Source organism: Eleutherodactylus coqui, chromosome 5 (genome assembly GCF_035609145.1).
Source record: "Eleutherodactylus coqui strain aEleCoq1 chromosome 5, aEleCoq1.hap1, whole genome shotgun sequence".
Lineage (NCBI taxonomy): Eukaryota > Metazoa > Chordata > Amphibia > Anura > Eleutherodactylidae > Eleutherodactylus > Eleutherodactylus coqui.
In genome coordinates, this window is record NC_089841.1 from 11,983,330 (window position 1) to 11,997,031 (window position 13,702).

At 52.3% G+C, this 13,702-nt stretch overlaps 2 protein-coding genes across 4 annotated transcripts in view; both read left to right on the forward strand.

Annotated features, from left to right (window-relative positions):
• The first annotated feature begins 360 nt into the window (after positions 1-360).
• On the forward strand, positions 361-8,855 carry LOC136629050 (uncharacterized). Of its 3 annotated transcripts, none has more exons than XM_066605174.1 (2): positions 361-1,262; positions 8,500-8,855. In XM_066605174.1, exons 1-2 carry the CDS (start codon positions 435-437, stop codon positions 8,710-8,712), a joined length of 1,041 nt encoding a protein of 346 aa, XP_066461271.1. In that variant the 5' UTR covers positions 361-434; the 3' UTR covers positions 8,713-8,855. The 3 variants fall into 3 exon arrangements, with proteins under 3 accessions (XP_066461271.1, XP_066461273.1, XP_066461272.1); XM_066605176.1 differs by lacking the exon at positions 8,500-8,855 and adding an exon at positions 7,920-8,042; XM_066605175.1 differs by lacking the exon at positions 8,500-8,855 and adding an exon at positions 5,158-5,262.
• A 3,762-nt stretch (positions 8,856-12,617) lies between these two features.
• LOC136629035 (zinc finger protein 2-like) overlaps positions 12,618-13,702 on the forward strand; it is a 38,151-nt gene continuing 37,066 nt past the window's right edge. The window contains exon 1 of the mRNA XM_066605155.1: positions 12,618-12,656. The gene's annotated coding sequence lies outside the window, so the exon portion shown is untranslated. The remainder of the gene's footprint in view (positions 12,657-13,702) is intronic.

Here is a 13,702-nt window from a genome sequence, read left to right on the forward strand (position 1 = left end):
CATCACACACACAGCTCTACTCCATCCATCCTGACCCCCACACATCACACACACAGCTCTACTCCATCCATCCTGACCCCCACACATCACACACACAGCTCTACTCCATCCATCCTGACCCCACACATCACACACACAGCTCTACTCCATCCATCCTGACCCCCACACATCACACACACACAGCTCTACTCCATCCATCTTGACCCCCACACATCACACACAGCTCTACTCCATCCATCCTGACCCCACACATCACACACAGCTCTACTCCATCCATCCTGACCCCACACATCACACACACACAGCTCTACTCCATCAATCCTGCGGTGGGCGTGTCAGAGTGCAGCAGTGTGTGCTCAGCTGTTGGAGAGTGAAGACGTGTAGGCAGCCTCTCCCTCTTCCAGGGGGAGAAGGTCTGCTTTTCCCCAGCGAGTATGCCCTCGCCTGGGGCATCCACTGCCTCCCGGGATGGACCGGCGGGGGGCAGCGAGAGGCAGCCGGTTCCAGGAGCCAATACAGAATTAAGGAGGTCGCAGAGACTGAAAGTGCAAGCGGCAGAAATTAAAGGTAAGCCCCAGGAGGAAGATCTGTACTCCTGGGGTGAAAGAAAGGATGGAGAGACAGTAGAGCAATTAGCCACCCGCTTTAATAAGTACAAGCGGGAGTTTGAGGCAATAAGCGGCAAATTGAAGAAACTGCAGCATGAAGTGCAGGGTCTGAAAGCCCTGCTAGAGACATGCTCAAGAGACCAAAAGAAAGACTATCAGGACGAAATAAAGAACATAATGGAGGAAATTAAGAAACTGACAGCAAGAAAAGAGGCTATAAAGGCAAACGGAGGCAGCATGTCAGAGAACTGGAGACACCAGGAGCGCTTTAATAGGAACATTCCATTCTATACCAGCAGTGAAGAGAGTGCAGAGGAAGGCTGCAGAGGGAAAACCCAGCTTTCTGCAAGCCTGCAGCAGCATTCAAACACTGCTAGATCACAGGGGGTTAATGAACAGAGCCCCAGGGGCAGCCAAGGAAAGCAGAGGACGGGTCACGAGTCTGACGCTAGCATCCCGGCAAGACAAGCCGACCCGCCCCTCTCAGGTTCATCCATGGAAGAGGAAAGTGACAGCGGCGGGTATCTACTCAGCGAGATCCAGAAAATGGAGGCCCCCCCGGATTTGAGCAAGCTGTGCTTCGGGAACGAGACACCTGAAGAGGACACCCGTATCCGCGCAAAAGGCCAGGCGAAGAAGGCTACAGTGGAAGTGGTAAGTTCAAGATATGTGCCACTTCCTGATAATGCAATCCCTGCGGCAGGGGGTCGCCCGGTGTCTGAAGTGGCATCGGGAGCCAGTCAAAAGGGAGAGAAAATAGAACCATTGGTAGCCCCCCGTGTCCAGTCTGGCAAGGTGCTTGCTGCAGGGTCAGACTACAAGGGGGCGGGGCATAGTAATGATAGTTTCGCGGGCTCGGTGGAGCAAGTACAGTTGGAGCATGTAATTATGCAGGTCTCCTCAGACCAGGCTACTGTGGTGGAGGTACAGGAGCCGGGTGAGGGGACAGATGATGCCATTGATGATATGGATTGTTTGCCAACAGTAGATGAGCAGTGCCCTGGAGGGGGGGAGAACGCACAGGCGGCAACGCAGCAGCGGCCGGTGGTCTCTCCTCTCCAGGACAAAGGAAAAGATACTAAAACAAAAGGGACCGGGCAGGGGTTAAATGTATCAAGAAAGGGCAGAGGCGATGCCAGTGTAAAATCAGCAGTGCCAGCAACATGCAATGTAAAACCTGAATCCCAAACTCTCCCGGCTCATACAGGCACGGGGCTAGTGTCCAGCGGGGAGTTAGGGGTTAAGGCAGCGGATCGTGCACAGGAGACGGAGCGGCGGGGAGCTGAAGCAGTGGGGAGTGGAAAGGCAGGAGTGATTAAAAAGGGGCAGCTGATGAATGAAAGTAAAAAGCAGTCCGGGGTTCTCAGCACTCAGAGGGTTAAAAATGTCCAGGGAAAAAAAATAGATGTAAAAGCAGTAGCGCCCAGGGAAGGTGCTACCGGGAAATCAGTTGGGGCAAGTAAGACAGCATCAGGCCCGAGTGCTAGAGAAACCGCGCCAAAGTCAGTCTCTCTGGAAGATGGTAAAATGAGAAGAGCTGCGAGTTGTAAGAGTGTGGCTGAAATAAAGGAGGGGAAAAGAAGAATGAGTGAGAGCGGTCGGGATGGCCGGCTGGGGGGGACCCAGGCCATGCTGCAAAGTGGCTCGTCGGGGACCCTTTCGGTGCAGGCCAGCCCGAAGGTAAAGAAAGCAGCAGGGAAGACAGTACAAGCAGTTTCCCAAAACAAGAGGGGAGGGGGAACTGAGGAGGGACAAAAGGGAAATAAAAGAAAGAATGGTGGAGTGCATGAGGGGGTGAAAGTCATAAAGCAAGTAGAAGCAGAGGGAGAGAAGGAGATTGTAATAGATAAGGGAAATGAAAGGCTAAACACTGATAAAGGGGAGGAGGGGAGTGGTGAAAGAACAAAACAGAATAACAAAGGTGTGGAGGTTGAGGAAAGTAGTGAGAGTGAGGGGAGGGAGAAGAGTGTGGGTGCAGGTGAGAATGCAGGTGAAGGATGCGGGAGTGAAAAAATTATGGAAGGGGGAAAAGGGGTTGAGCCTCCCCAGCAAGGGAGCAGGAGAAATAATGAGATGAGTGGAGATGAGAGGGGGTCTATGCCGGGCCCTTCATCTAGGCCCTCCCCTCCCCGCAGTAGTAATCCCCCGGTGGCCCCTGGGGCAAAGAGCTACGCTGGTGCAGTTCAGGGTGATGCGAGGGGGGTTTTGTCTGGTGGCACGGATAGGGATTTAAGACAGCAACTCACGGCCGCTCTGAGACGGGGCGAGAGGTCTGCCCTTATAGATGGTGAGCAGGTGGATTTAAGTTTTTGGGTTCAACGTTTTGGTCTTTCTGCCTTCCGAGAAAATACGGGAAATTGGTCACTCCCAACAGGCGGGCCAAGGGGGACCAGAAGGAATGCAGTCCGTCTTCGGTGGGAAAGTGATGAAACATGCCCTAGGAGGAGTGAGGTGGTTGAACTACTGCTGAAGATGGGCTTCAGGGCACATAACATCTTTGCTCTGATCCATCCCTTCGGTACCCCGGAGTTCGACATCAGTTTCGTAAGGCCAGAGGGTTTGGAACTCTTCTGGACCAATTACGAGCTGGTGAAGAATCGGCCTGGCTGGCGGGATTTCAGGGTCTCCCCCCTGTCCCGCCAGGACGATGTAAAGACGGTGACTGTGTTAACGCGTAATGAGTCTCTGTCTTCGCTTGATATCATGACCTGGTTAAGTCGTTTTGGAGAAGTTAAGGGTGCCCCGGTGAAAAACCGGGATGAATATGGTATCTGGTCCGGGGCATGGACTTTTCTGGTCCAGCTGAGCCGGGCGGGGAACTCAGTGACCCACATCCCCTCCTCGGCCTATCTGGGTAGGGACAGGATCTCGGTCTTCTACCGGGGACAGCCTAAAGTGTGTCACCGATGCGGCGATCCCACCCATTTTAGTGCAGACTGCACTCAGCAGGTGTGCTTCTCATGTGGAGGGGTAGGCCATACAGCCGCATCGTGTAGGGACATACGCTGTCACCTGTGTGGTGTTCTAGGACACCCCTACAGCCGCTGCCCTCGTTCTAGTGCCAACACGGCCCCTGAACCCACGGGTAGGCCTCAGGAGACGCAGGGTGAGGGTCTGCCGGTGGGGGAGGGTGTTGACGGGGGTACTGGGGCTGAGGGTCCAGTGAAGAACGGCAGTAAGACAGCAAGTCAGATGAGACGCCTGGAAGCCAGGAAGGCGGCAAGGGCAGGTGAAACATCTGGGAAAACCGTTGGTACGGTCCGCGCCCCTGCCCTTGAGAAAGCTCCTGCTACTGAGGCTCCAGGGGAGAGCGAGTTGGAGGAGGAGACCGAGAGACTGCAGAGGGAAGAGGGGTCCGCCTCTGGCGCCGCTCTGTCATCAAATGAAGATGGCAGAGAATGGCTGGAAAAGAGGCGGAAAAAGGATGTGAAAAAGAAAAAACAACCAGGTAAAAGGAAATCTTCTCCTGCCCCGGGTCAGAGACTAATGGAAGGACAAACCGGCTCCCCTCTGGTGTCTCTTTCAAACCGTTTTCAATCCCTTGAGGGGGAACCTGAATCTCCCTTGCTGGTGGGGGTGACGGGGGAACCCGAGAGGGGTGGGGAGGGGCCGGAGGATGTGACCCCCCCTCCCGTCCTTGGGAAGACTGAGTCCCAGGGGAGGGAGGAGGTACCGAAGCCACCAGACAAAAGTTGGGCGTCCCCTGAAGAAGGAGGGGCAACAATCGAGGGCATGGATATGTCTGCGTCATTAAAGAGAGGAGGAGAGGAATGTGGGTTTTCGGGTGAAGAAAGGGGAAGGGATAAGATAAGAGTCATCCAACCTTAATCACCTTAGATGGCGGCACTCAGTCCGTTGACGCTGGCGACCATTAATGTAGCCAGCATTAAGTCAAATACTGCAAGATTTATGGCCTTTGATTTTTTCAGCCGTGTTGAAGCTGATATTTTATTTTTGCAGGAGACCAGGCTAACAGATTTAGCCAGTATATATCAGGCAAAGAGGGAGTGGACTCACGGGCCCTCCTATTGGTCTCTTGCGGCCGAGCAGTATAGCGGAGTGGCGGTTCTTTTTAAAACCGCAGATGTCACATGCCGACGGGTGATTGAGGTGGAAATGGGGAGGTGTTTGGTCCTAGACGTCCTTGTGGGAGGTCAAGAGCTACGACTGATTAACATCTACGGTCCTCAAAGTCAATGTGAGCGAAAGGACCTTTTCACAAGGATCAAGCCCTATCTTTTTTCAAGCCGGTTGGTAGTCTTTGGTGGAGACTTCAATAACGTCACGAGGCTCTGCGATAGGGGAGGTACCAAAGACAGACTGGATTATGATAGCGTCGCTTTGAATAGAATAGTCAGTGAGGCTCGCCTGGAGGACATCCACATCAGGCATGCCCCAGGCAACACGGTGTTCACCTTCCATCGAGGTAGTAGTAGGTCTAGGATAGACAGGTTTTATTTAAAGGAGGAAGCTGTCTCCTCACCTTTATTGGTGGTGGAGGTGGAGTTCTCCGACCACTGTTTAATTATGTTTACTTTGAATGTTACAGATACCCCTCGGATGGGTAGAGGTTTATGGAAATTGAATTCGGCCCTCCTGGAAGAAGCTGAGATAAGACAGTCCTTTGAGGAGTTCCTTCAGAGCCAGATTCCGCTCATGGGCCTATGTAACAGTAAGTCAGAGTGGTGGGAGATTTTCAAGAAAAGGGCAGCGAGGTATTTCCGTGAGCTCTCTAACCTCAGATCCTTGTCTTGTTATCGTTTATATCAAGGACTGAGGAGGAAACTCGAGAGGCTTGTCTCGGCGGGGGGCAACCGTGAGGAAGTCTCCAGAGTGAAATCCCTGTTAAAAAGGTGCCAGTATGATAGGTACACATCCTTGGTTTTTGAGAGGGATTTCGGGAAATTCCGCTCGCCCGACCCCTACAGAAACTGTAGGATGTCAGTAAATAGTAAGATGGTTACAGGACTGATTGATAGTACAGGGTCTCTGAAGAGGTCCAGTTCAGAGATCCTGGAGGTAGTCAGATCCTACTACTCGGGCCTTCTGGCAGGGAAGGATCAAGATCGAGACAGGCTGTCGGCTTTCCTGGCTGAAACCATTCCTGAAGAGAGAGTGACCTCTGGGCTTGACGTTTTGACAGACGCTATCAGAGAAGAGGAAGTGAGACTGGCCTTTGATGGGCTTAAGCTCAAGAAAACGCCAGGTCCGGATGGCTTATCATCCGAGTTCTACAAAACCTTTAAGGAACAGTTGGTTCCCCTATTGACTGAGGTATATAATGAGTGCCTTTCCTCGGGTACTCTGCCAGAGTCAATGAGGAGGTCAGCCCTGATCATCTTGTCAAAGGGTAAGGATCCGTCCCGGATTGAGAATTGGCGTCCCATAGCGCTGCTCAATACGGACCGGAAGATTTTGGCTAAGGTGCTGTTTAATCGTTTGGTGCGGTTTGCACCGGAGCTGCTTTCGGGTGATCAGCACTGTTCTGTTCCAGGCCGAAGCACATTTAGTGCTGTGCTGAGTGTCCGGGAGGTTGTGGAGCAGGGCAGGGCTGGGAACTGGAGAGGGTTCTTGCTGTCCTTGGATCAGGCAAAGGCTTTTGATAAGGTTAACCATGAGTACCTCTGGTCGGTGCTTTTGAAATATGGTCTGCCGGTAGGGTTTGTCAATTGGTTAAAAACTTTGTACAAAGGGGCTGAGAGTTTCCCGCTGGTGAACGGTTGGGCTGGGCGCCCCTTTTTTGTGGGATCCGGGGTTCGTCAGGGCTGTCCCTTAAGCCCCCTGCTATACGTGTTTGCGATCGACCCCTTTTTAAGGAGGTTGGGTTGTGGGCCGTTGGCGGGGGTTGGGGTGGGCCTGGGGGACTCTGGGCCGGCACTAAGGGTGGTGGCCTACGCCGATGATGTCACGATTTTCGTCTCTTCTCGCGAGGAGGCGGGATGGGTGATGTCGGAGGTTGTGGAGTATTCAGAAGTAACTGGATCCCAGCTCAACTGGGATAAGTGTGGAAGTCTCTGGTTGGGAGAAGGAGATCCTGATTTTAGTCTCTCGGACACCCTCCCAAGACCCCAGGAGTCCTTAAAAATTCTGGGCATCCATTTTGGCCAGGGAAATTATCCCGAGACAAATTGGGAAGGCAGACTAAAAGATGCCAGTCAAAAGGTGGACCAATGGAAGGGATGGTCTTTGTCCCTGAGGGAAAAGGTGAGCCTCATCAAAACCTTCCTGCTCCCCTTATTTATCTATCTAGGCAGCGTGTGCATCTTGCCAGAGTCTTCTTGGACACGGATCTATAGCCTGTTCTTCCAGCTGTTATGGGACAACAGGCTGAACCTAGTGAAGCGAGAGGTCACATACCGCCCAAGGAGACTAGGGGGATTGGGTATGGTCAATCCCGTGGTGTTTTTAGTCAACACCTTCTTGAAGATTAATCTAGTCAACTTCCGCAATGAGGAAAGGGCTCCTTGGTGGGTAGTTTCCTCTAAGTCATGGTTTCGGCCCTTTCTCCAGGATTGGGTGAGAGGAGGGCGAGTGAAAGACCTACGCACGCCGCACGGACATCTCCCGGCTTACGTTACTCCGGCTCTGAAGCTTATCCGTCGATGGGGCTTGGGGGCTGTGGAGGTTGAGACTCTCTCGAGGAGGTTCCTTGATAGGAGGGTCCTGACCTCCCGTTTCCAAAAGCCATTGGCCCTCAAGGACTGCCCAGGCCAGGACCTGGAGGGTGGGTTGGTTTTGTTAAATTCAGTGAGGGTCCCTATGAAGTTTTGGGATTTGGCCTGGCGCTCTTTCCACGGAAAGCTGTATGTGAGGGACAATCTGAAGTATAGGAGCACGGAGGAAAGAAATTGCCCCCGTGAGGAGTGTGGCTCTACGGTGGAAACCATGGAGCATTTCCTACTTCAATGTCCCTTCAATACAGAGGTATACAGAAGGGTGGGGATTTCCATCGGCTGGCCCCGGCTGGCTGGACTCTCCTATTCCGAGTGGGCATATGGAGCTTTCAGAGTTCTGGGTGGCCGGGATAAATGCACGTTATATTTAGTCAGCCTAGTGGTTAGATATTTCACGTGGCACGCAAGGTGTCTAGTTTCGACGCGTCAGAAAATCCTCCCGGTGGAAGTAGTATGTAGGGGCATTCTTGATGACCTGGGGAAGGTACGTTCTTGGGAGGGCAGCAGGTTGGGAGCGCCAAAGGCATCTCGGTTATGGAGGGGCCTTTCTTTTACGGTGCCCTAGCCTGTTTCCCTTTCCGATTCCTGGTGGTGGGCTGGTTTTTCTCACACTAATAGCTTTTTGTTTTGTTTTAAGTACAAAAGGAGAAATAGGGCTTGCAAATGACTGAACCAGGACTCAATGGTAAGACGGTGATGGTAAGAGGGTGAAGGGAATTTTCTTTATAGTGAAGAGAATTAAGTGTGTAACAAAATTTAATTAAATTATATTGAGAGAAAAAATAAAAAAAAAAATAAAAAAAAAAAAAAATTATATTTAAATTATATTTTGTGTATATATGTATATAATATGCTGTAAATATTAGATTAGTTATTGTGTTGGAAAAAAAATAAATAAATAAATAAAAAATATATATATATATATATATATATATATATATATATATAATCACTAATTTTGTAAGTAGGTTATAGTATAACTTCGTAGGGAAACAGAAAATTGTATAAATAATGTTAACATTTCATGTTATCTTCTTTTCATCTCTTAAGGGCCCGGCATAGCGTAGGGGGGTTTATGAGGGGAATGCTCTAGGTGGTACTGTTGTTTCATTTCAAATGAGAAAAAAAAAAAAAAAAAAAAAAATCTAAAGCCAGTTTATTTGTTTTTCTTTTTCTGGGGAACGTATACTGGCATTGCTGATTTGTCTGGCATCGAGGATCTTCTGGCACCAAGGAGTCCATGGGCAGTAAGGGAAGATACGGACAGAAAAACTAAAGCAGGAGAAGAGGCAAAGAACAAAAGAGAAGCTCAAAAAAGGTCAAGAGAGGATGAGGAGGTCCTTATTTTTCTGTTTTGTTCAGAAGAAGCAAGCTTCCTGAGCGGACATTGTACGGACTGGAATACACATGTTGTGTTAATTTGTGTTTGATGCTCCAAACTGTGGAGAGAGACAGACTTTTGTTTTGACAATTACTGTTATGTTTCCTAATTTTATAATAAAATAGAGTTCCATCCATCCTGACCCCCACACATCACACACAGCTCTACTGCATCCATCCTGACCCCCACACATCACACACACAGCTCTACTCCATCCATCCTGACCCCCACACATCACACACACACAGCTCTACTCCATCCATCCTGACCCCCACACATCACACACAGCTCTACTCCATCCATCCTGACCCCCACACATCACACACAGCTCTACCCCATCCATCCTGACCCCCACACATCACACACACAGGTCTACTCCATCCATCCTGACCCCACACATCACACACACAGCTCTACTCCATCCATCCTGACCCCTACACATCACACACAGCTCTACTCCATCCATCCTGACCCCCACACATCACACACACAGCTCTACTCCAACCATCCTGACCCCCACACATCACACACACAGCTCTACTACATCATCCTGACCCCCACACATCACACACACAGCTCTACTCCATCCATCCTGACCCCCACACATCACACACACAGCTATACTCCATCCATCCTGACCCCCACACATCACACACACAGCTCTACTCCATCCATCCTGACCCCCACACATCACACACACACAGCTCTACTCCATCCATCCTGACCCCCACACATCACACACACAGCTCTACTCCATCCATCCTGACCCCCACACATCACACACAGCTCTACTCCATCCATCCTGACCCCCACCCATCACACACAGCTCTACTCCATCCATCCTGACCCCCACACATCACACACACAGCTCTACTCCATCCATCCTGACCCCCACACATCACACACAGCTCTACTACATCCATCCTGACCCCCACCCATCACACACAGCTCTACTCCATCCATCCTGACCCCCACACATCACACACACAGCTCTATTCCATCCATCCTGACCCCCACACATCACACACACAGCTCTACTCCATCCATCCTGACCCCCACACATCACACACAGCTCTACTCCATCCATCCTGACCCCCACCCATCACACACAGCAATACTACATCCATCCTGACCCCCACCCATCACACACAGCTCTACTCCATCCATCCTGACCCCCACACATCACACACACAGCTCTACTCCATCCATCCTGACCCCCACACATCACACACAGCTCTACTACATCCATCCTGACCCCCAAACATCACAAACAGCTCTACTCCATCCAACCTGACCCCCAAACATCATTCACACAGCTCTACTCCATCCAACCTGACCCCCACACATCACACACACAGCTCTACTCCATCCATCCATCCTGACCCCCACACATCACACACACAGCTCTACTCCATCCATCCTGACCCCCACACATCACACACACAGCTCTACTCCATCCATCCTGACCCCCACACATCACACACACAGCTCTACTCCATCCATCCTGACCCCCACACATCACACACACAGCTCTACTCCATCCATCCTGACCCCCACACATCACACACACAGCTCTACTCCATCCATCCTGACCCCCACACATCACACACGCAGCTCTACTCCATCCATCCTGACCCCCACACATCACACACGCAGCTCTACTCCATCCATCCTGACCCCCACACATCACACACGCAGCTCTACTCCATCCATCCTGACCCCCACACATCACACACGCAGCTCTACTCCATCCATCCTGACCCCCACCCATCACACACAGCTCTACTCCATCCATCCTGACCCCCACACATCACACACACAGCTCTACTCCATCCATCCTGACCCCCACACATCACACACACACAGCTCTACTCCATCCATCCTGACCCCCACACATCACACACACACAGCTCTACTCCATCCATCCTGACCCCCACACATCACACACACAGCTCTACTCCATGCATCCTGACCCCCACACATCACACACACAGCTCTACTCCATCCATCCTGACCCCCACACATCACACACACAGCTCTACTCCATCCATCCTGACCCCCACACACCACACACACAGCTCTACTACATCCATCCTGACCCCCACACATCACACACAGCTCTACTCCATCCATCCTGACCCCCACCCATCACACCCAGCTCTACTCCATCCATCCTGACCCCCACACATCACACACCCAGCTCTACTCCATCCATCCTGACCCCCACACATCACACACACAGCTCTACTCCATCCATCCTGACCCCCACACATCACACACACACAGCTCTACTCCATCCATCCTGACCCCCACACATCACACACAGCTCTACTGCATCCATCCTGACCCCCACACATCACACACACAGCTCTACTCCATCCATCCTGACCCCCACACATCACACACACACAGCTCTACTCCATCCATCCTGACCCCCACACATCACACACAGCTCTACTGCATCCATCCTGACCCCCACACATCACACACACAGCTCTACTCCATCCATCCTGACCCCCACACATCACACACACAGCTCTACTCCATCCATCCTGACCCCCACACATCACACACACACAGCTCTACTCCATCCATCCTGACCCCCACACATCACACACACACAGCTCTACTCCATCCATCCTGACCCCCACACATCACACACACAGCTCTACTCCATCCATGCTGACCTCCACACATCACACACACAGCTCTACTCCATCCATCCTGACCCCACACATCACACACAGCTCTACTTCATCCATCCTGACCCCCACACATCACACACAGCTCTACTCCATCCATCCTGACCCCCACACATCACACACACAGCTCTACTCCATCTATCCTGACCCCCACACATCACACACACAGCTCTACTCTATCCATCCTGACCCCCACACATCACACACACAGCTCTACTCCATCCAACCTGACCCCACACATCACACACAGCTCTACTCCATCCATCCTGACCCCCCACACATCACACACAGCTCTACTCCATCCATCCTGACCCCCACACATCACACACACAGCTCTACTCCATCCATCCTGACCCCCACACATCACACACACAGCTCTACTCCATCCATGCTGACCCCCACACATCACACACACAGCTCTACTCCATCCATCCTGACCCCACACATCACACACACAGCTCTACTCCATCCATGCTGACCCCCACACATCACACACACACAGCTCTACTCCATCCATCCTGACCCCCACACATAACACACAGCTCTACTCCATCCATGCTGACCCCCACACATCACACACACACAGCTCTACTCCATCCATCCTGACCCCCCACACATCACACACAGCTCTACTCCATCCATCCTGACCCCCACACATCACACACACAGCTCTACTCCATCCATCCTGACCCCACACATCACACACAGCTCTACTCCATCCATCCTGACCCCCCACACATCACACACAGCTCTACTCCATCCATCCTGACCCCCACACATCACACACACAGCTCTACTCCATCCATCCTGACCCCCACACATCACATACAGCTCTACTCCATCCATCCTGACCCCCACACATCACACACAGCTCTACTCCATCCATCCTGACCCCAACACATCACACACACAGCTCTACTCCATCCATCCTGACCCCCACACATCACACACAGCTCTACTCCATCCATCCTGACCCCCACACATCACACACACAGCTCTACTCCATCCATCCTGACCCCCCACACATCACACACACAGGTCTACTCCATCCATCCTGACCCCCACACATCACACACAGCTCTACTCCATCCATCCTGACCCCCACACATCACACAAACAGCTGTGCTGCATCCTGTTCCGTTAGCTCATGCAGAAAGGATATCAATCAGCACAGCAGAGTCCTGCATCCATTGACCCCCCCCCTCCTTGTCATGTGATCCCCGACTCCTCCCACAGAGGTGGTCACATGGCAGTGACATCATCACAGGTCCTGGAAGCTGCTGTCCGGCAGGTCTGTGTCCTCCTGTGGGGGTTGGAGGGTTGCTGGGACTTGTGGTGATTTATCCCCCTGTAATGTATCCCCTGTAGATAGAATTACTGATTAGCAGCAGTTAGGAGACATTTTACATCTTCTGATCTGTTATTATGTATCTGTACACGACTATGGGGGGGCGTCTCATCTGTACACGACTATGGGGGGCGTCTCATCTGTACACGACTATGGGGGGGCGTCCCATCTGTACACGACTATGGGGGGGCGTCTCATCTGTACACGACTATGGGGGGGCGTCTCATCTGGACACGACTATGGGGGGCGTCTCATCTGTACACGACTATGGGGGGGCGTCCCATCTGTACACGACTATGGGGGGGCGTCCCATCTGTACACGACTATGGGGGGGGGTGTCTCATCTGTACACGACTATGGGGGGGGGGCGTCTCATCTGTACACGACTATGGGGGGGCGTCTCATCTGTCCACGACTATGGGGGGGGCGTCTCATCTGTCCACGACTATGGGGGGGGGGAGGCGTCTCATCTGTCCACGACTATGGGGGGGGCGTCTCATCTGTCCACGACTATGGGGGTGGCGTCTCATCTGTCCACGACTATGGGGGGGGGAGGCGTCTCATCTGTCCACGACTATGGGGGGGGCGTCTCATCTGTCCACGACTATGGGGGGGGCGTCTCATCTGTACACGACTATGGGGGGGGCGTCTCATCTGTACACGACTATGGGGGGGCGTCTCATCTGTACATGACTATGGGGGGGCGTCTCATCTGTACACGACTATGGGGGGCGTCTCATCTGTACACAACTATGGGGGGGGTCTCATCTGTCCACGACTATGGGGGTCGTCTCATCTGTACACGACTATGGGGGGGTCTCATCTGTACACGACTATGGGGGTCGTCTCATCTGTCCATGACTATGGGGGGCGTCTCATCTGTACACGACTATGGGGGGGTCTCATCTGTACACGACTATGGGGGGGCGTCTCATCTGTACACGACTATGGGGGGGCGTCTCATCTGTACACGACTATGGGGGGCGTCA

Bases quoted from the DNA above. Each gene is read 5' to 3' on its own strand.
- LOC136629050 (XM_066605174.1), top strand. From the start codon at position 435: ATGCCCTCGCCTGGGGCATCCACTGCCTCCCGGGATGGACCGGCGGGG. The intron at 1,263-8,499 runs GTAAGTTCAAGA...TCTGGCATCGAG, and splicing joins AGAAGGCTACAGTGGAAGTG to GATCTTCTGGCACCAAGGAG.